This window comes from Elephas maximus, chromosome 3 (assembly GCF_024166365.1).
Source record: "Elephas maximus indicus isolate mEleMax1 chromosome 3, mEleMax1 primary haplotype, whole genome shotgun sequence".
In the NCBI taxonomy this organism is placed as follows: Eukaryota; Metazoa; Chordata; class Mammalia; order Proboscidea; family Elephantidae; genus Elephas; species Elephas maximus.
In genome coordinates, this window is record NC_064821.1 from 40707339 (window position 1) to 40729476 (window position 22138).

General features: G+C 46.1%; 1 protein-coding gene across 4 annotated transcripts in view; it reads left to right on the forward strand.

Moving 5' to 3' along the window:
- The window catches only part of PRKCZ (protein kinase C zeta), a 145207-nt gene that overhangs the window by 105055 nt on the left and 18014 nt on the right, over positions 1-22138 (forward strand). For all 4 annotated transcript variants that reach the window (XM_049877650.1, XM_049877648.1, XM_049877647.1 and 1 more), the window contains exon 10: positions 4592-4689. In XM_049877650.1, the coding sequence (XP_049733607.1) occupies positions 4592-4689 (98 nt within the window). The remainder of the gene's footprint in view (positions 1-4591; positions 4690-22138) is intronic.

Below are 22138 nucleotides of genomic sequence, written 5' to 3' on the forward strand. Positions count from 1 at the left end.
CGTGCAGCCCCTGCTGGGCTCAGCCACCTTTGCAAATCAACTTTGTAGAAGTGTTGGGACTGTGGTAGCTTCATGTGTTGAAACTTCTCAGGCCAGTATTTTTTGAAGTAGAAGTTAAGGTTATATGATCAATTGTTTATTTGTTGGAGCGTTAATTCTGGCTTCGTGTCCTTTTTTTTTTCTTTTAATTATGGTAAAATACACACAACATAGAACTTACCGTTTTAGCCACTTTAAAGTGTACAGTTCATACAGGAGAAGTCAGCACAACTGGACTAAACCAAAAGCAAAGAAGTTTCCTGAATACAACTGAATGCTTCGAAGCCCAGAGTAGCAGGGGCGGGGGTCTGGGGACCATAGTTTTAGGGGACATCTAGGTCAATTGGCATAATAAAATCTACTAAGAAAACATTCTGCATCCCACTTTAGTGAGTGGCATCTGGGGTCTTAAACACTATCAAGCGGCCATCTAAGATATTATCAGTTGGTCTCAGCCCACCTGGAGCAAAGGAGAATGAAGAGCACCAAAGACACAAGGTAATTATGGGTCCAAGAGACAGAAAGGGCCACGTAAATCAGAGACTACATCAGCCTGAGACCAGAAGAGCTAGATGGTGCCTGGCTGCCACCAATGACTGCACTTACAGAGAACACAACAGAGAACCCCTGAGGAGCAGGAGAGCAGTGGGATGTAGACCTCAAATTCTCATAAGAAGACCACACTTAACGGCCTGAGACTAGAGGGACCCTGGAGGTCACAGTCCCCAGACCTTCTCTTGGCCCAAGACTGGAAACATTCCCAAAGCCAACCCTTCAGACAGGGATTGGACTGGACTATGGGATAGAAAATGACACTAATGAGGAGTGAGCTTCTTGGATCAAGTAGACACGGGAGACTATGTAGGCAGCTCCTGTCTGGAGGGGAGATGAGAAGGCAGAGGGGGACAGAAGGTGGCTGAATGGACATGGGGAATGCAGGGTGGAGAGGAGTGTGCTGTCTCATTAGGGGGAGAGCAACTAGGAGTACATAGCAAGGTGTATACAAATTTTTGTATGAGAGACTAACTTGATTTGTGAACTTTTCACTTAAAGCACAATAAAAATTATTTAAAAAAAAGTTTTCACACAAGAAGAGATGAGAAGGGCAATCCTCTTACAAATAAAAAAAAAAGTGTACAATCCAGTGGTATTAAGTACATTCACAAGGTTGTACAACCATCAACACTGTCTAATTCCAGAACTTGTTCAGCATCCCAAGTGTAGTCCACATACCCATTAAGTAGTCGCTCCCTCCTTCACCTGCTTTCGCCTGCCCAGCTCCTAGAAACCACCAATCTACTTTCTGTCTCTATGGATTTATCTCTTCTGGACACTTCATATAAATGAGATCATGCAATCTGTGACTTTTTGCATCTGGCTTCTTTGACTTAGCCTGGTGCTTTCCAGGTTCATCTGTGTCATAGCATGATTCAGTACTTTACTTCTTTTTATGGCTGAATATATATGGATGGACTGCATTGTGTTTATCCATTCATCTGTTGATGGAAACTTGGGTTGTTTCTACCTTTTGGCTATTGTGGATAGTTCTGCAGTAAACATGGGTGTACATGAATCTGCTTGAGTCCCTGCTTTCACATCTCTTATGTATAGACCTGGGAGTGGAATTGCTGGGTCACATGATAATTCTATGTTTAACTTCTTGAAGAACTGCCAGATTGTTTTTCACAGTGGCTGCACCATTTTACATTCCCACCAGCAATGCACAAGGATTCCAGTTTCTCCACATCTACATCAACACTTGGTATCGTCTTTTTTGTTCTAGCAACTCCAGTAGGGGTGGAGTGATATCTCATTGTGGTTTTAACGTGCATTTCCCTCATGACTAATGACATTAAGCATCTTTCCATGCTTGTTGGCATCATGTACTTTTAATCTTGTTCTTTCACACCTGAAAGGAAGTCATATCTCTTAGGAACAAAGAAAAGATTGGTCTGTAGATAATAGTAACAGCTGGAGGTAGGGAGAACAGGTGGCAGGGCATGGTCAAGAGCTCTGTGGCCTGTTGTGAAGTTCGAGATGCCTGGTGGGGATGTGGAGGAGACGTTGGATGAGCAAGTCTGGAGCTCAGAGGGGCTGGAGGTCTTCAGCCCAGAAACATGGTATGTGTAGCCATTCCAGTGGATGGGATTTCCTGGGGAGAGAGAGAAGAGAGAAGAGTGCTGGGGACCAAGTCTAAGGAGGAAGGGAGAACAGGAAGAAGATCCATAGACAGTCTTTGACCCACTAGAGATGCTCCCTAAGAGTTTGCTAATTTAGTTCCCAGAACCTTCACAGGAGTAAAAAAAAAAATTTTTTTTTTTTCCACAGGAAGGCAGCATTAATGTAGACACATCCATTTCCCTCTCGATTTCCTCACCTATAATACAAGGGAGTTAACCTTGAAAGTTTGGAGTTGGCATAGAGCCAAAGCTGTGGAATTATCACGATCTGAAATTGACTTTTACTTTGCAGCATCTTACCATGATTCAGCATGAATTGAGAGGGAGACAGCCCTGAGGCCTGGAACTCGGGTTCTGTAAGTGGGTGTGGGCTTCCATCTCAGGCCTATCACTCCTTAGCTGTGGGACCTTGGGGAATCTGCTTACCCTCTCCACCATCAGTTTCCTCATTTCTTAAATGGAGATAGTGATACCAGTCTCCCAAAACTTTTGTGGGGATTACATGAAGCAGTGCGTGGACAGCTCCATAACCCATAGTTCAGCACGCAGCCAGAGCTGCTGGATTTGATGATGGTGGTGGAGTTGATGGTGGTGGTGGTAATGATGATGGATGATGGTGGTGGTGATAGATTATAATGGTAGCGGTGATGGTGATTGTCATGGACTGCATTATGTTCCCCCAAAAATGTGTGTATCAGTTTGGCCAGGCCATGATTCTCAGTATTGTGTGGTTGTCCTCCATATTGTGATTGTAATTTTATGTTAAAGAGGATTAGGGTGGGATCGTAATACCCTTACTAAGGGCCACATCCCTGATCCAGTGTAAAGGGAGTTTCTCTGGAGTGTAGACTGTACTACCTTTTATCTTACAAGAGATGAAAGGAAAGCAAGCAGAGATTTGGGGGACCTCATACCACCAAGAAAGCAGTGCCAGGAGCAGATCGCATCCTTTGGACCCGGGGTCCCTGCGCAAAGAAGCTCCTAGTCCGGGGGAAGATTGATAAGAAGGCTGGCAGAAAGAAAAAGTCTTCCCCTGGAGCTGACGCCTTGAGTCTGGACTTTAGCCTACCTTACCGTGAAGAAATAAATTTCTCTTTGTTAAAGCCATCCACTTGTGGTGTTTCTGTTATAGCAGCACTAGATGACTAAGACAGTGATGGATGGTGGTTGGTGGAGATGGTGATTGTGGTGGAGATAATTTTAATGGTGGTGGTGACAATGATTGAGATGGGCGATGGTGATGGATGATGGTGGAGATAGATAATGGTGGTGGTGATGATGGTGGCAGTAAAAATGGTAATGGATGTGGTGGTGATTGATTATGGTGACAGGGATGGTGATGGATGATGGCGGTGACTGATTATGATGGTGGTGGTGATGGTGTTGGTGTGGTAATGGTGGTGGTAGAGATTGGTAATGATGGTGATCGTGGTGATGGTGATGATAGGTTTTGGTGGTGGTAATAGGTTATGGTGGTGGAGATGGTGATGGATGATAGGTGTGAAAGATGATGGTGATGGTGGTGGTGGTAGAGATGAATTATGGTTGGTGGAGATGGTGGTGGTTGTGGAGTTGGTGATGGATGGTGATAATGGCAGTGGTGCATTTTTTTTTATTGTACTTAAGATGAAGATTTATAGAACAAACTAGTTTCTCATCAGTTAGTATGCACATTGTTGTATGACATTGGTTAACAACCCACGGCATGTCAACACTCTCCCTTCTCAACCCTGGGTTCCCTATTACCAGCTTTCCTGTTCCCTCCTGCCTTCAGTCTCTACCCCAGGGCTGGTGCGCCCCTTTAGTCTTGTTTTGTTCCATGGGCCTGTTCAATCTTTGGCTGAAGGGTGAACCTAAGGAGTGACCTCATTACTGAGCTGAAAGGGTGTCCAGGAGCCATACCCTCAGGGTTTCTCCAGTCTCTGTCAGGCCAGCAAGTCTGGTCTTTCTTTTTGAGTTAGAATTTTGTTCTACGTTTTTCTCCAGCTCTGTCCGAGACCGTCTATTGTGATCCCTGTCAGAGCAGTTAGTGGTGGTAACTGAGCACCATCTAGTTGTACTGGATTCAGTCTGGTGGAGGCTGTGGTCCATTAGCCCTTTGGACTAATCTTTCCCTTGTACCTTAGGTTTTCTTCATTCTTCCTTGTTCCCAAAGGGCTGAGACCAGTGGAGTATCCTAGATGGCCGCTCACAGGCTTTTAAGACCCCAGATGCTGCTCAGTGGTGGATTTCTTAACGGGAGTTTTCTTTTCCCCTTTTCATTGTCTTCCCACAAGCAGAGATGTAGCCTGTCCTCCATTACCTCGCCATCCTCCAGGATGCCTGTGAGGGTGTTCAGGAGCCTCATTAGCACTCCTTTGTTTCTATTTCAGGACATCGACTGGGTACAAACAGAGAAGCACGTGTTTGAGCAGGCATCCAGCAACCCCTTCTTGGTTGGCTTACATTCCTGCTTCCAAACAACAAGTCGGTAAGAAAAAAGGGTGTTTCTGGAATTCTGCAGGTTTCTGATTTGAACTGCATGGTGTTGAGTCTGGTATAAGATTTCACTTATCATCTGGAGGGTACTTCCCAGGTACGATCACAGGGCTTTTTGCTTCATCAAATTAGCTTCACTAGTGTCTTATTAAGTAAATTTCATACATCTGAACCTAAATTATTTAATTCCGTTGATGAAATGTTTACTGAAAGCTTTCTACTGAGTGCAGGTGTTAAGTTAGATGCTAGGGTTACCACAGTGAATGAAAGAGGTGAGGTTTCTTTGCTTATGGATCTTTCTGATTCATGGAATAAGTTAATAAATTGTAGCAGTTTCATTTACAAGCTTTACATATATTGGAATTCTATTGCTTTAAAAAAGTCTGAAAGACACGGGCCTAAGATATTCAACATATACACTGTTTGGGTTTTTTTTGTTTTTGTTTTGATTATTTGGCTTGGACTCACCCAATTTGTTTATTTGGAAAACGAGTGAATATGTTCTGTGCTTGGGGTCCTGAAGACCACCCCCAGATTCAACAATTCACTAGGAGGACTCCCCGGACTCAGCACATAGTCATACTCATGGTCAGGAGTTATTACAGTGAAAGGACACAGGAAGGTCAGCAAAGGGAAAAAGGCACGTGGGGCAAAGTCCAGGGAAGCCACACGAGGCTTCCAGAGTCCTCTCCCATGGGGTCACCCAGGCCGTGCTAAATCCTCCGGTACCGAGTTGTGACAACACATGCGAAGTGTCTACCAGGCGCTCATAGAGACTTAGTGCCCAGATTTTCATTGGGGACGGTCATGTAGACACCTCTGCCTGGCATGTACCAAAACTCCAGACCCCAGGAAGAGAGCAGGCCCTCAGCATGAACCACATGGCTTGTACAAACACTCTGGCACAGTGAGTCACCCTTGTCACTGAGGGGAATTTTACATCAGAGTAGGAACTGTTTACCACTCTAGTGCCCAGACACTGGCCAAGGCCAATCTTGCCAGTGGGCCTTTCATAAGGACAGTGGTCTCCAGCTACGATGCTAACTCTTCTGCACATTTCTTAGCTGTAAGTCAGACCAGCAATGCACACACTCCTACCTCTACCCTCAACTCTCTCCTGATCTTAAGTCCTCTGTTTCACCTGCACTGAATGGCCACCTGTCTTCCCAGAGCACCTGGAGTTAACTGGCCTTTTCTCACACTTGCGTACGCCATCTTGGTTAACGGCATTCCCTCCTTCCCAGCTGCCCACACTGAAGAACTGCAGTTATTCCCTCCCTGGCTCGCACTGATTCCTCCCTTTCCCTCCCACCTGAACCCCACCCATGGCCTCTTTGGAGTGTCTGGTCCCTGGGGCTTCCCACTCTGTCTGCTCCCCCACACTGGAACTAAGCCATCTTCCTAAAACACAGATCTGAAGGGTCTTTCTCCAGTTTCAAAAGCTCCTCTGATTAAGTCCCCAATTGTTTCTGGGATAAATCCAAGCTTCCTGTGCATGTGGATGGGGCCTTTTATGACCTGGTCCCAGCTTGCTTTTTCCAGCCTCACCCCATTTGCTCCTCTGCTCCACCCCAGGTAAAGCAAAGGGAAAAGGCAGGGAACTTGCGCAGCCTGTGTACAGCTATTCTGCTCAGCCCGCCTCGGCCCTTTCCACTGCCTCATGAAATCCTGCCCTTCCCTCACCTCCTCTCAGGACAGCTGGAAACTCCCAGCAGAGTCAATGGTTCCCTTTGTTGTGTCCCTTCACACTTCCTTCATGCTTCTGTTTCAGCATTAATCACAGTCTCTTATACTTATGGAATATGCCCGGGGAAAGGAACCATTTCCTTCCAACCCCCACATTTCCTAAAATAGTGAGATTCCAAAAAAGGCGGGGTTGTAAAATTTGATTTTAATATATAGACTTGAAGGGATGTAGAGGTGCAGTAGTTGAGCATTTCAAGTGGACCCCCATCTAAAGCTGCTTGAATGCAGAACTGCCTGCACCCAGGCCCCTAGGAATGTCCTCCCAGGTCACAAGTTCCCAGCTCCAGAAAACTAGGGCTTGTGGGGGGGAGGGGGATTCATCCTTTAGGTATTTGTGTGTGATCCCCACAGCATAACCACTTACTGTATTGCTTTTTTTATATATATATAATTTTTATTGTGCTTTAAGTGAAAGTTTACAGATCCAGTCAGTCTCTCACACAAAAACCCATATAACCTTGCTACATGTTTTGCTTTTTTTAAGTGATGTTTGGAAGGTTTGTTTACAGTAACATTCAACGTTCATACTTGGGCAGCCACATCCCCGGAAAAATTAATAAACATGTTTGTTTACCTTTTTTTTAATCATATCTGTCAGTGACCTCTAGATGCATGTGGCAGTTCATTGTTAGAATATCGTGTCTTTCCTAAGCTGTTCTTATGTGTACCTTATGTGTATATACTGGTGGTGCAGTGGTTAAGCGTTCAGCTGCTAACCAAAAGGCCCATAGTTCAAATCCACCAGCTGCTCCTTGGAAACCCTATGGGGAAGTTCTACTCTGTCCTAGAGGGTTGCTATGAGTCCATGGCAATGGTTTTTTTTTTTTTTTTTTTTAATTACGTATGTGCCTGTCTTCCCCACTAGATGCACACTCCTTAAAAGTAGACTGGACTAGGATTTTTTTACCCCTGGCATTTGGCTCATACCTAGCACTTAGTAGGCGGTAGTGGTGTTGAAGGATAATTAAAACAAAAAACAGTGAAATTGTGCCTCTCGTACAAATACGTAGTGAACATGTGTCACATTTTATGTAACTCATTAATTAACGAGGAAACTAGTAAGATGTTACAGCCAGTTCAAAGGAGAAGTCAGAATCCTGCACACGTGTAGGCAATCTAGAATGCAGAGGTGACTTCGCAAATAAATGCAAAACTGGCTGTGGGGGTGAGGATGGGAAATCCGTTGTCCTTCTGCCAGACAGACTTCACATGCTTTTCTGTGGACAAGAATCATTCGCATCGTTACCAAGTATCCACAACTGACAGAGTTGGAAAATGGCTCAAAGACAACAAAAGGCACGAAGCCCATAGAAGCAGAGACCCTAGGAGGGTGTAGGCCAGACAGCCTGGTTCCCACTGAAGGTGCCCTGACCTCCTTTCAATCCACTTCAAAGCCTCTCGAGGTTGTCCTGACAGCGACAGAGCAAAGGCTCGGGAGCCAACGGCTTGGACCCAAACCCCAGCCTTCCCACAGTGAACTATTTGACCTTGAAAAGGTTAACACCTATGTGCCTCAGTTTCCTCCTCCTGGAAGAAGGAGTAGCAGTAACGCCTACCTCATCAGGTCACGGGGGAATTAATGCGTTAAGGCATCTAAGTGCTTATGAAAGGCCTGGCTGGGGGTGAACCATTAACACACGTGAGCTGTAGCTGCTATGGCCTTTCCTTTTGTTAGTTCTGTTGTCTTTGAATAAATAAACCAGTTCCACTGAGTTTGGGTCCCTGGTGGGGATAACAACCAGCTGTTACTCAAAGCCATCACTGGGTGGCTGTTAAACTGTACCCAGAAATCATCACCAACTGCACTGGCGTTCGGCGAGCACCGGCCCCATGACGCAGGCTTGGAGGAAAGTCGTGAAATGCCACGAGGGGCCAGCGAGTCCTTGTAGTGGGAAACACTTAGCTGGCCAGCCCAAAGGGACTCAGGGAAGCCTGCCCCAGGACGCTGCCTTTTACAAAAGGCAGCTGTCCTTGGAGTGGGTGTGCTGCCGTTTTTGCCTCCTCGCCACGACTGCAGAAGGTAATTGCAGGTTTAATGAGACGTTCTCTGTGTTCATTGGTCCCACACTGAAGCCGCAGCCCTGAGGTTTTGCCACAGCGCCTTGCTAGGGGCCAGATGAATGTCACCGTGTTCTGACTTCACAGCAGGACCCAACACAACAGGAAACCAATTAAACTCATGAGCAGTCCTGGTGGTGTTCATTGGCAAGCTTGAATAGAAGTCTGATAAATAAAGAGCAAAGTTCCCACGTGAACTTGGCTATTAGGAAAGCCTCTCTGAACAGGGGGAAAAAAGAAAGGATTTCTTTCTTTTTTTTAATCATGGTAAATTATATAGAAGATTTGCCGTTTTCACCATTTTAAAGTGTATAATTCAGTGAAGTCAATTACGTCCACCACGTAGTGCAACCACCACCGCCATCTAGTTCCAAAGCTTTTTCATTACGAAGTTTCTTTCTTCTTCCCCAATCCGGTAAAGTCCAATTGCACCCACTGTGGTCAACCCAACCGCACCCTCTGGGTGGCCATGTGGAATCAATAATGGGTGTCCTGCATATAGACGGTGATGTCTAAGGAGGGGCAGGCTGCGAATGAGTGGCCCGGGGGAATTGTAAGAGAGGAGAAAAGTGTGTGAGACTGAGACTGGGGTGGAGGTGGGGATTAGAGAGGACAGATCTCGACCTGAGGGCCTCGTAGAAGGGACGTCACCGTAGGTAGGAGAGCAGCGTGAAGGACAGAAGTGGGATGTCTCAGCCAGAAGGAACCTGTTAGGAGGACAGTCTGCCATGGCTCCTGTGCTTGTCACCCAGGCTACCTAATCAGAATCTTGAGCCTGGAACATTCCCTGTGGAACTGAGCTGGGAACTGAGCCTCCCTCTGTCCTGGTTTCTTCTTCTTCTTATCCAGGAGACTCCATCCCTGTTTTGGGCCTAATGAGTACCTCTTTGTTCTGTATCATATGGCACCTGGCCAAGCCCACTACTATATCTGTTCCTGGTGGAGAGGGAACGAGGTCCTTCAACTACATCACAAGAGGGGTGCGTGCAGACCACCTCCCTGCATCAGCTGTGGGGAGTGACTCACTGGCCATGGGGGGCCGATGCCCACTACTGAAACAGACCTTGCTCTGTCTCTTCTCTGTGGGAGCAATTGCTGTTCTATCTAGTGGCTGTGTGTAAGTTGTGCTTTTGTTGGTGACCCTGAACCTTGGCTCAACAGAGAGGTGCATGTTGAGAATGTATGAGTTTCCTATGCCTGCTGCAACAAACTGGGTGGCTTATAACAGAAATGTATTCTTTCACAGTTCTGGAGGACAAAAGTCCAAAATCAAGGTGTTGACAGGGCCACACTCCGTCTAAACGCTCTAGGAAAGTATCCTTCCTTGCCTCTTCCAGCTTCTGGTAGCTGCCAGATTTCCTTGGCTTGTGGCAGTATCACCTCAAGGCCAGCATCTTCAAATCTCTCCGTGCTGTCTTCACATGGCTTTCTCTTCCACGTCAAATCTCCCTCTGTCTCGCACCATCTTCATGGTTGTCGGTGTGTTTGAGTCCATTGTTGTGCCTGTTGTGTCGTCCATCTCATGGAGGGTTTCCCTTGTTTTCTCTGACCCTATACCCAAATATGTCTTTTTCTAGTGATTGGTCTTTCCTGATGACGTATCCAAAGTAAGTGAGCCAAAGTCTCACCATCCTTGATTCTAAGGAGCACCCTGGCTGTATTTCTTCTAAGACTGATTTGTTTGTTCATCTGGCAGTTCATGGTATAGTCAGTGTTTTTTGCCAACACCACAGTTCAAACATATCAATTCTTCTGTCTTCCTTTTTCATTGTCCAGCTTTCATATGCATGTGAGGCGATTGAAAAGTCCATGACTTGGGTCAGGTGTACCTTAATCATCAAAGTGACATCTTTGCTTTTCAAAACTTCCAAGAAGTGTTTTGCTGCATATTGTCTGATGCAGCACATCCTTTGATTTCTTCACTGCTGCTACCATAGGCATTGATTGTCGATTCAAGTAGAATGAAATTGTTGGCAACTTCAATTTTTTCTCCATCTATCCTGGATGGTGTTTATTGGTCCACTTGTGAGGATTTTCATTTTCTTCACATTCAAGCCTAATCCATAGTAAAGGCTGTAATCTTTGATCTTCATCAGTAAGTGCTTCATGTCCTCTTCACTTTCAGCAAGCAAGGTTGTTCATTTGCATATTGCAGGTTGTTAGTGAGTCTTCCTCCAATCCTGATGCCTTGTTCTTCATATAGTCCAGCGTCTTGGATTATTTGCTCAGCGTACAGATTGAATAAGTATGATGAAAGGATACAACCTTTATGCACACCTTTCCTAATTTTAAACCACACAGTATCCCCTTGTTCTCTTTGAATGACTTCCTCTTGATCCATGCACAGGTTCCACATGAGCACAATTAAATGTTCTGGAACTCCCATTCTTTGTAATGTTATTCATAATTTGTTTGATTCACATAGTCAAATGCCTTTGTGTAGTCAGTAAGACACAGGTAAACATCTTTCTGGTGTGCTCTGCTTTCAGCCAAGATCCATCTGACATCAGCAATGATATATCCCCCATTCCGTGCCCTCTTCTGAATCCAGCTTGAACTTCTGACAGTTCCCTGTCGATGTATAAGGTGGAGTTGTTTTTTAATTATCTTCAGCAAAATTTTGCTAGCATCACAGCCATTTAAGCCCTGGGAAATTAGGGCCACCAGGGGTCTCTCCGTAAGGTGGGGATCTATTGGGTTAAGCCAGCTCAGAGGCTGTCAGCCAACATTCAGCTCCCAGGAGGGTGGGCAGTATAGGGTCACAATGTGAAGAATAGGTTGGGGTGTGAGGAATAGGAACACAGGGTTAGGAATAGGGTTGGGGTCTGAGGAATAGGGTCATGGAGTGAGGAACATGGTCAGACGTGAGGAATAGGGTCTCAGCATGAGGAGTAGGGTCAGGGGTATGAGGAACAGGGTTGGGGAGTGAGGAATAGGATCACAATGTGAGGAATAAGATCAGGGTATAAGGAATAGGGTCAGGGCAGCAGAAACCAGGCACTCATCTGCAGGTCTCCAGGGGTGTTCCAGTATGGGGGGGACAGGAGAGTGCATATTGCTGACACCAGGGAGCCCTCCCCTGCCCGACCAGCTAGTTCCCTGGGAGAGCAAGGCAGAACCAACAACCAGAGCAAGGGAACAAGGCAGTGTAGATTGGGGGCCCACGGGGAGGATACGGGGTGAGTAGAGTTGCAGGCCAGGGTCTCACCCTCAGAAGCCACCTGGGCACAGGTACAGTGGAGGGGGGGGGCGCAGTGAGGAGGTCAGAGGAAAACCAGGGTTCCATGGTGGCGACTTCTGGGGACTTGGAGGGATCAGCGCATCAGCAACCGGGGTGCAGGCTGCAAGGTTGGAGGCCAAGGGCCATGACCGTAGTGCAACCCTATCGACCAGGAAAGAGCAGGCACCATCCCCTGAGCACAAGTCACCGCACCCCCAAGGTGCAATAATTGTGCTTAACTGTCACCGGAGTCCCAGAGTAGAAGGAGCCAGAGGTGACTGACATGAGTTTGAGTGGCACACGGCATGTGGCTGCAGCCTTTGTTCTCCTGGCGGATGTGATGGTTCTGAGTCCACGTGGCTCATTGGGAGTGCCTAAAATGGCCAAAACACAACTCCAGACCCTGGTGTTTGCCAGGCAGGGCCACCCAGACCAGTGGCCAGGCCCAGCAATGCAGGTGTAGGGCCAGGTAGCTCCACCGGATGTGAGTTATGGCTCAGCCAGGAAATTTGAAAGAAGTTTTAGGGGGCTCGTTTTAGGCTTACTGGACCACACTGGGAGTCATCCCCAAGCTCTGAAGAGTGAAGGGCCCTCAGGGAGGGGGCCTTATCCACAGAGCATGGGGTGTGCAGTGCTGTGTCCTCCCACCCCGGCTGGCTCCTGGACCAGGAGAAGTGTTGGGGGAAGTGAGTGTGTTACCCAGGGCCCTCCCATGTGACTTGCTGAGCTTGGGCACAGAGGTGCATGGTGGCAGTCATGCCTTCCATGGGTAGTGTCCCAGGTCACATCATCGCCATGCGGTAGCCTTTGTGACTCACACCTGCCTGTCTGAGGAGGGTCCTGCTGACAGCGAGGGGGATGACCTGTGGGCTAGCCTTCCTCCAGCCAGACCAGCACGCCCTGTCCGTCTCTCCGAGCTCCTATTCTCCCTGGAACGGGTGAGGAGCCACAGAACTGGCCAGAGGGCTCTCTTTGTTAAGTAACTTTCAGGAACAGTTCTGAAGGTAAGGCTTTTGTCAACTATTAAATGACATCACATCAAAAGGACAAATATTCTATGATCTTACATGAAATGACAAGAATAGGAGACTGTATAGAGACCAAAGTGTGTTAGTGGTTACCAGGGGCAAGATGGCGATCATGAGGATGGCACGTGGTTGGGCAGTGTTCTGTTCTGTTGTACATAGGGCTGATATGAGTCAGAACTGACTCCATGGCACCTAACAACAACAGGGACAAGAGAGAGAGCCATTGTTTGGGAAGCAGTGAGTTTCTGTTTATGGCGATGGGAAATTTGGCATCACTTAGGTATGGTTGTACAACATGATTAATGTAATTGATATCAAGTTGCACACCTGAAAAAGGTTGAATTGGCAAATGTTGTATGATACATATTTTTGCAACAACAGAGAAGAGCAGCTGCTGAGGCTGCTTATGTGCAACCAAATACGGGATTTGTTTTCTTGGCTTGGAGGTTAAGTGTCATGGTTTCACGGGACACCCCAGTCAGTAGGCCTAATATTGTTTTTAGTGCATCTCTTCTCCTCCCTTAATGCACTTGGCTGCAAACTGAAAGGTTGGTGGTTTGAACTCACCAGCCGCTCCGTGGGAGGAAGATGCGGTAGTCTGCTTCCATAAAGATTACGGCCACGGAAACCTTCTGGGACAATTCTACTCGGTTCTGTAGTGTCATCATGAGACAGAATCGACTCTACAGCAACAGGTTTAGGTTTTTTGGGGTTTTTTTTTTTTTTTTGCTTTTGCTCTACCTCCTAGTTTGTTGCATAGTGCCTGGGGTCTTAAAAGCTTGCTAGTAGCCATCCAAGGTATAACAGTTGGTCTCTATTTGCCTGGAGCGGCAGAGGAAGGAGAGTTGGGAATCAGGGGAAGAAATGAAATGTGTGTCCAGTTGCCTCCATGATCAGCTGCCTCCTTTGCCATGAGGGACAGGAGGAACTGGATAGTTCCCAGCTACCATTATTGAACATTTTGATCAAAGAGTCTATAGAAGAATCCTCACCAAGAGGGGAAAGATCTGAAACAGAATTTTAAATTCTTATGGAATCCAGATTTTCTGGAGCCATTGAGGCTGGATGACCACCTGAAACTATTGCCCTGAGATAATCTTTAAACCTTAAACCAAAGGTTTATGTCCTGAAGACATCCTTACACCAGTGTTGTTGTTGTTGTTAGGTGCTGTTGAAGTTGGTTTCGACTCATAGCAACCCTGTGTACAACAGAACAAAACACTGTATACCATCCTCACAATCGTTGCTATGTTTCAACCCATTGTTTTAGCCACTGTGTCAATCCATCTCTTTGAGGGTCTTCCTCTTTTTCACTGACCCTCTACTTTACCAAGCATAATGTCCTTCTCCAGAGACTGATCCCACCTGATAACATTTCTAAAGTATGTGAGACAAAGTCTCATAATCCTTGCTTCTAAGGAGCATTCTGGCTTTACTTCTTCCAAGACGGATTTGTTCATTCTTCTGGCAGGCCATGGTACATTCAGCATTGTTTGAAACACCATAATTCAAAGGCATCAATTCTTTTCCGGTCTTCCTTATTCATTGTCCAGCTTTCACGTGTATATGAGGCGATTGAAAATATCATGGCTTGGGTCAGGCGCACCTTAGTCTTCGAAGTGACATCTTTGCTATTTAAGAGGTCTCTTGCAGACCATTCACCTAATGCAATACGTTGTTTGATTTTTTAACTGCCGCTTCCATGGGTGTTGATCGTGGTTCCAAGTAAAAACGAAATCCTTGACAACTTCAACGTCTGCCTTAAGCATGATGCTCTTTTACAGAATTACCTATATGTGATTAAATTAACAACAGCAACTTAAAAGGTTAGATGAGAAGTTTAAGGGGCAGTGAGTTTATGTTAATGGAGGTGGGATAATTTGGAGAAGCCTAGTGGGGATGGTTGCCCAACTCGAAGGATAGAATCAATGTCACTGAATTGCACGTGTAGAAGTTGCTGAGTTGGTATATGTTTTGCTGTGGATGTTTTCACCAAAAACAAAAAAAAATTTTTTTTTTACAATGACATCGTACCAGATAACAGCCTTTCTTTAACAACTTCATAAAATTTTAAAATGCAGAAAAGCACAAAGAAGGAAATAATTCTTGTCCATATTCCCATTGCCCCAAATCAACCAGTGAAACACCCATCCTTACATTTTTCCCTTTTACGGATTTGTCTTCCCACATGGACTTAGAATCTATTTGCCTAGGTCCAGAAAGAAAGAGAAACCAGTATTTTTATTGGGATTTGTTGCATTCACCAATTACCCCAGGGGAAACTGACATCTTATGATGTTGAAAAGGAACCCTGGTGGCGCAGTAGTTAAGCCCTTGGCTGCTGACCAAAGGTCAGCGATTTGAACCCACCAGCCGCTCCACAGGAGAAAGATGTGACAGTCTGCTTCCGTAAAGATTACAGCTTTGGAAACCCTATGGGGCAGTTCTGCTCTGACCTGTACCGTTGCTATGAGTCGGAATCGACTTGGCAGCAACGGGTTTTGGGTTATGATGTTGAATCTTCCTGCTCTAGGTCATGGTCCACCTTTTTGTTTGTTCACATCCTCTTTCAGGAGCCTTTTAACGTTTTCTTCATGCAGTTTTTCCACCTCCACGTTTAGTTTAGTCCTAAGTATTTTCTCTCTCGTTTTAATTATGAACGAGGTCCTTTTTTCCATCATAGCTTCTAACAACAAGCAAATTGGGTTCTACATAGTGACCTTATACCCATTGCCTCGTGAATGCTCTTTTCTGTAGGAGTTTTGTGTGATTTTCTTGGCTTTCAGGTATACGGTGATAGCATCTGCCAAAAGGAATAACGTCACCACCTCCTGCATTGGAATGCCTCTGTGGATTTCTTTCTCTAGTTCGAGGGCATTGGTCCTGCACACAGGGGTGGTGAAACCACTGGGGATGCTTGTAATGTTTTTGCACAGCATTGGGCCTGTAGGGGAAGCAGAACCAAACCCCTCTTGGTGTCTCAGACTGACGGCACTCAATTCCACAAAGGGCTGGAGAGGTGCTGGGAGAGCAGGAAACGGGGCTGGGCATAGCAGGAAGACGGAGTGAAGCATAGACCGGGGTCTCCACCAAGGACGTGGGGCAGCCACCACACTGGGTTCTGGATCTGTGAAGGGGATTCCAACCCTGCCTGAGCTACTGGGACCAAAATTGTCTCCTCTGTGAGGCTGCTGCAGCATTCCCTGGACAGCCCTGCCTCACTGGGGAGCTGGAGGAGAAGCTGTGTCTCTTCCCCCGTCATCCAGTCTCCTCCAGGCCAAGGAGCCTGAGGATGAAGTTCCCAGACTTCCGGCCTCTGCAGTTCAGAGAAGTCATAGGAAGCGGCGAGAGGCAGTGCAGTTCCGAGATAACGGGATAACCTGGTGGCACGTTTACATCTCTGGCTATTTTGCTAGAGTTTTTATCCTGGACATTGAATTCTTTCAAAGGTCCTTTCACCATTTATGGAGATGATTGTTGTGATTTTTACTCCTTAAAAACCCAGTTGCCATTGAGTCAGCTCCAACTCCTGGCAACCCATGTGTGTCAGAGTATAACTGCGCTTCACAGGGTTTTCAATGGCTGTGATCTTTCAGAAGTAGCCAAGCACTTAACCAGTTGTATCACCCACGGACTTTTTTTTTTTTTATTATTTCAGTGGACCTCTGAAAATAATGAATTGATCGCTGGTATCATATAATGTTATTATTTGATGTCGTTAGGTGCCGTCGAGTTAGTTCCGACTCATAGCAACCCTTTATACAATAGAACAAAACACTGCCCAGTCCTGTGCCATCCTCACAATTGTTATGCTTGAGCCCACTGTTGCAGCCACTGTGTCAGTCTATCTCATTCAAGGTCTTCTTCTCTTTCACTGACCCTCTAATTTACCAAGCATGATGTCCTTCTCCAGGGATTGGTCGCTCCTAATAACAGGTCCAAAGTACATGAGATGAAGTCTCGCCGTCTTTGCTTCTAAGGAACATTCTGGCTCTACTTCTTCCAAACAGATTTGTTTGTTCTTCTGGCAAAAAAAATTGTGGTAAATTCAATATTCTACACCAACACTATAATTCAAAGGCATCAGTTCTTCTTTGTTCTTCCTTATTCATTATCCAGTTTTCACATGTATATGAGATGATTGAAAATACAGTTCCTTAATGTTGAACTATCCTTGAATTCCTAGGAAAGACCATACTCAGTCTTGCTCCATTATTTTTAAGGTGCTTTTGAATTCAGTTTGTAATAGTTTACTTAGAATTTTTGCATTGATATTTGTATTGATAATTGACTGATCTGTGGTATCCCTTTTCTGTGCAGTCTCAACTGGATTTTGAAATTCCCCTTGTCTTTCCTCTGGGACATCTTAAATAGCATTGGGACTCTCTCAGTGAGATTTCCTGGGAGGCTGCCAGGTCTGGGCTGTGGTGGAGGGAAGCTGACTTTCCCTCCCCCCCATAGTTTTTGATGATGTTATGTTTACATTTTTTAGGCTTCTCACTCTCTTCTGGAACTGTGACCCACTGTTGTTTAGTGTCAGTTCCACACTTGGTGCACTTTATGGTGACTCCAGTCCTTTTAAACTGCTTTACCATCTTGAAGTCCCTGGTGGTGCAAACGTTCATGTGTTTGGCCATTAATCAAAAGGTTGGCAGTACAGGTCCAGCCAGAGACTCCTCAGAAGAAAGCCCTGGCAATCTATTTCTGAAAAATCAGCCATTGAAACCCTGTGGGGCACGGTTCCGCTCAGATACGCATGGGGTCACCATCAGTCAGGGACAACTCATGGCAGCTGGCTGGTACTCATTTTCCATCTTGGGCTCTTTTTTTTTTAATGTGCCGTAGTATTTCTTTTTAGTAGTATTTTTTTGTGTTTTAGGTGCAAGTTTACACAGTAAATTAGGTTCCCATTTAACAACTTTTATATCAATTGTTGTGTTACATTTTTCACAGTTTGTCAGCATTCTCATTATTTCCAGAACAGAACATTTGTTCTATGTCTGTCAATCTAGCTTTCCTGCCCCTCCTTGCCTTCTCATCTTTGCTGTAGTGTTACTGTTGACCATTTGGTCTTGTATGGTTGGCTATTTAAGGGAGCACTGGGCTCTTGATTTTGATCTCTTAATTTGCTGGGTTTCATCATCAGACAGTGTTTCCTGATGCTGGGCAGGGCGCAGGGCTTGCATTCATTGAGTTCTTTCACCTTTGAGAATGCCTGCCACTTTGCACTTGAACACCATCTTAGCCAGGTGTGGCATTCTTAGGGCACACTTGCCCTCAGGTGCTCACAGATATTTCGTGCCCGTGTTCCGGCCTCTATCCTCTGGGGAGAAATCGGAGGCCAGCTTGGTTCACTTTCCCTCTGGTGGGAGATTTCTTGGGACAGCATAAAACCCTTGTATAGGATCAGCTTTGTCAACAATCTTTCTTGGAGCTATAATCCTCGTCTAGCTCGTCCGCACTCACTGTGACTATTGCATGCTTTCCGTCAAGTCAGGGATTTGATTTTGGAATATTCCTGCTCTGGTGCTGGTTTCTGCTTTGGGTTTCTCTTCTGAAATGGTGACACTCCAGTCCTCCAGATCAGCCTCCTTTGCCTTGTCGTTCGTCATCTGTGTGTGAACTCCTACTTTACTATTTCGTTTTTCTTCTATCCTTGAGCTTTCTCTTCTTCCAGGCAGGGCTCCTTGTCTCCTGTCTGCTTCCCCTTCCTCCTTGAATGGGGGACATTCACCCATGTTGTCTGAAGTCAGATCTTATTTGACAGTAGCTGTGTGACCCTGGGGATGTTATTTAACTGTCCTTTGCCTCAATTCCCCCATCTGTAAAATAGGGAAAATGCGAGAACTTACCTCATGGCTGTTGGGTTGAATGAGTTACTACACGGATGTACTTAGAAGAGGGCCTGATGAGTGCTCTCAAGGCTATTATTTTTGTCACTGTTATTTTTTATACTGGGGTCAGCAAACTTTTTCTTAGAGGTGGTAAATACGTTTGGCTTTGCAAGCCAGCCATATGGTCTCTGTGGCAACCACTCAAATCCACCGTTGTGTGAAACCATCCGGGGACGATATGTAAAGAAATGTGCATGGCTCTGTTCCAATAAAACTTTATTTGCCGATATAAGCAGTGGGCTGAGCTAGGCCAACCCCTGGTTTATATTATTCTCGACCCCTATTATATCATACCAGCGAGTTTTTCCTCTGAGCTGAAGTATGGGGGCTGGGTCTTTTGTATTCTCCGAAGGGTGGCGTGGAGATGATGCACATGTAGCAGGCCGAAGCTAAGGAGGAAGCCAGAGGCCATTCTTTCCTTGAGGTTTTGGGGGTGTCTTCCTGCGCCAGGGTTTACCCCAGCCCATGGGGTGCAGCCCCTTCTTTGCCCCCCATCCCTGGAGCCCTCATGTCCGTCAGAGGGCTTGTTTCTCTCTGGGGTGACCGGGGCCACAGCAAGGTTAGGAGGGAAGCTGGACTAAACGGTTTTGCCTACTTCCTGGGTTTCCAGCTTTTGAAGTTGCTTCCGTTTGTTAATGGCCCTTCTGTGGTTAGTGCTGGTGAATTTATTTTATGTTGTTGTTGTTAGATGCTGTCGAGTCGATTCCAGCTCCTGGCGACCCTGTGACAGAGTCAGAGTGCCCTATAGGGTTTTTCTAGGCTGTGATCTTTATAGCACTAGATCACCAGGTCTTTCTCCTGTGGAGTTATTGGGTGGATTCAAACTGCTGACCTTTCTGTCAGTAGCCAAATGTTTAACCATTGCACCACGAGGGCTCCTTTTTTTGTGTGTGCCTATTTTGTTAGGTGTTTATTAGGTAGTATGTCATTAGGCATTATGTCTCTACCGCAATCACTGCTTCTTTCCCCTCAATGTGGGATGGACGTGTGGATGGGAGGGATGTAGGTGAGCTTGGCTGTGGGAGATTTCTGCAAGACAGCATCCCCCCACCCTGTGTGGTCCGTGTGGCCGCGCAACCACACATGCCATAGGTAAAGCCGTGTGTACCATGCCCGGGCCTGGCCTGGGAGCTCCTGTGCACGAGCCTCTGATGGGTGTACACCATCCCTGGTAGAGGCCCGAGATGGAAGGATCCCAGGCATATGATCACCTGTGGAAGGTGCTCCCCTAAGCCCCCACCTCACACCCTGCGTAAACACAAGCTGTGACTCTCGATCGTACTCCGCCTCTGATCGTGCTCTGTCTTGGATGCCAGTTGTTTTGTCAGAGCTGCCACTGTGACTCCCGTAGACTCTTCTTTAGGGCGCATCAGCACTGGACTGTGAGTAAGTGTTCAAAAGTTGTATTAAGGTTTTATCTGTAGACAAAACCCACGTTCTATTCTGTGCCCACATCCTTAGGTGTCCAGCTGCTTTAAAAGAGAAAAGAAATTCCTCGATGGTCTTGGGTCTTGATAAATTTTGCATTAAATTCATTAAATGAATTCCTTAATGAGCAGTGACCTCGCACTATAGGCAACAACTACAAGCTGACTGAATCTGTCTCACAGCTGGGAGCAAAGAAATGGCTCTCACTGGAATTCTCGAAATGGGCTTTTCTTGACAGAAAGGGAAAATGACTTCTCTAGGTTTTTTTAATAGCCCCTTAATTTTTTTCAGCTTCCTAAGGTGCTGTGTCAGTATTGTTTTTCTCCAGAATTAGTGTATTTCTGTATTTTCTCTGGAAATGGCATTGGTTCTCTGTCTGTCATTGAAGTCCATTGTCACTTAAAATGGAAGTGAGTTGGCCTGGGCCATGGTGTTTCCCAGGGCACACCAGGTGTGAGCGGGACCTCAACTTTGGAACTGGCCCGTTTCCTCCCGGGGTGACAGTCCAAAGGGAACAGGGCTCTTCAGGGTACAGAATTTCTGGTAACTGTGAGAAGTAGCAGTCCTGTGGTTTAAAGGCACCCTAAGAGTTATAAATACATACTTTTTTTTTTTTTTTTTTTATAACTTTTTGACTAATGTTTAGGTCTTAGGTATCTTCCAGGGTCAGACTGCCTTTACAGAACTTACCCCATGTGGTTGTTAGACAAATTAAATGAGCTAATACATGGATGTACTTAGAATAGTACTTGACACATAAGAGTGATATAAAAGCTATCATTTTTGTTGTTGTGATTGTGCCAGGGGTCGGCAAAATTTTTTTTAAAGGGCCAGACAGTAAATATTTTCAGCTTTTCAAGCCAGAGGTCTCTGTCCAACTACTCAGCTCTGCTGCTGTAGCACAGTAGCAGCCACAGACAATATGTACAGCAACGAGTGTGGCTGCGTTCCAATAAAACTTTATTTACAAAAACAGACAGCAGGCCGGTGGACAAGGTCAGTGTTACTAGAGAATTTCCAAGCATGTCCTTTGGTGGCCGGGGAGCTGAGTAGAGGCAGAATGAACCACCCCCAGCCCTCCAAACAAATATGCTGAGTGTGGCCTCAGGATGGTGCACCTGGCCCAGCCTGCAGTGTGGACACGCCTACTTCTCCACTTGCTATTCAGGATTTTGTTTCAGTTTCTGCAAAAAAAAAAAAAAAAAATTTTTTTTTAGGAATTGTTTCTTACCTGAATCTGAAATCAAAAACTTCATGGATAATATGCAGCAAGCCAGCGTACTTTGTATAAATCCATCTCTCCCCTCCCGAGGTTAATGCTGGCAGCTCAGGACAAGCCCCAGGTTGTCAAGAGATCCTGTAAGAACTAGAAAAATCCATAGATTTTCTTGACCCTTCCCTACTTTGCTCCCGACCCTCAGAGGAAAATTTTCCAGAGACAAATAATTCAGGGCATAAAAGGAGCCATTGACCTAAAAATCCACAAAGTGCCCTCAACGGTGCATTTCTGAAAAATGGTGCATGAGCTTAATATTTGAAAATTGAATCTTAATACAGTGTGGGAAGATCTTAATAAAGGAAATCACGAGATAGGCTGTTTGCAGACATGAAGGGCCCTACGTGGCTGTCTAGGTGACGTCACACAGCCCCGTGTCTCTAAATCACATGAGCATGTCTATGACGTCCAAATGCCACCTTAAGCCCTGACCTCTCCCCAGCCCCCACTGCCTCCACAACTTCTCCATTTGGAGGGATAGCTGGCACCTCAAATCCATTGTGGCCAAACAGAGCTCCAGGCCGTCCCCCAAACCCTACGGCTCCACATCTGCCTGGCATGGGAAATGGCTCCAGGTCCTGGGGCGTGCCAGCCCCTCCTTCCTTCCTACCCCATGTCCAGTCCACCAGCATTCTTGCTGGCTCTGCCTTCAGCACGACACCTGCTCCAGCCCTTTCTTGTGGTTACCACACCCAGTCCAAGCTGTTGACCTGTGCTCGCCCCTGGATATGGGGCATCTCCTCACACCTTCACCTGCCCTGCTTCTCCCTCCCATCAATTCACAGTGGCGG